The 549-nt window shown below is 62.8% G+C and overlaps 1 protein-coding gene across 1 annotated transcript in view; it reads right to left on the reverse strand.

Annotated features, from left to right (window-relative positions):
- Window positions 1-7: 7 nt before the first annotated feature.
- The window catches only part of LRRC4 (leucine rich repeat containing 4), a gene marked incomplete at both ends in the record, with an annotated part of 1,221 nt that continues 679 nt past the window's right edge, over window positions 8-549 (reverse strand). The window contains one exon of the mRNA XM_010021586.1: window positions 8-542. Coding sequence (XP_010019888.1) covers window positions 8-542 — 535 coding nt within the window. The remainder of the gene's footprint in view (window positions 543-549) is intronic.

The raw sequence follows: 549 nt of genomic DNA on the forward strand, positions 1-549 counted from the left end.
GCACCAGGACGGTGGTGGTGGTGGTGTACGCCGGTTGGTAACCCGTCGACGTGGTGGGGACGGGCTTGGTGAACTTAGGGGAGATGTCCTCCGGGGAGATCTCGGTGGTCTCCACCGTGACGGTGGTGAAGAAGCTGTAGTTGGAGGTGTTGAGCTCGGCCGTGCTCACGTTGAGGTAGGCCGAGGCGTTGGAGTTCCCCGCCACGTTGGTCACCATGCAGGTGTAAACCCCGGTGTCCGTCAGCAGGACGTGGGAGAAGTTCAAGGTGCCGTCGTTGAGGACGGAGATCCGCGGGTGGTTGGACGCGTGGCTCAGCACCGTCCCGTTAGGCAGCAACCACCTAACGGAGGACATGGAAGGAGTTCGACACTTGAGCTCGGCCACCCGCCCCTCGGAGATGTTGAGGTCCATGGGGGCGTCCATGATGAAGGGTGCCGAGCACTGGAAGGAGGTTTGGTCCACCTCCACCAGGAACCTGCCCCGCATGTGGAGCGGGGCATGGCAGCGCCAGCAGCAGGTCGAGTTGGTGGGGATGTACTTCCTCAACC

Source organism: Nestor notabilis, unplaced genomic scaffold (genome assembly GCF_000696875.1).
Source record: "Nestor notabilis isolate BGI_N333 unplaced genomic scaffold, ASM69687v1 scaffold29389, whole genome shotgun sequence".
NCBI lineage: Eukaryota > Metazoa > Chordata > Aves > Psittaciformes > Psittacidae > Nestor > Nestor notabilis.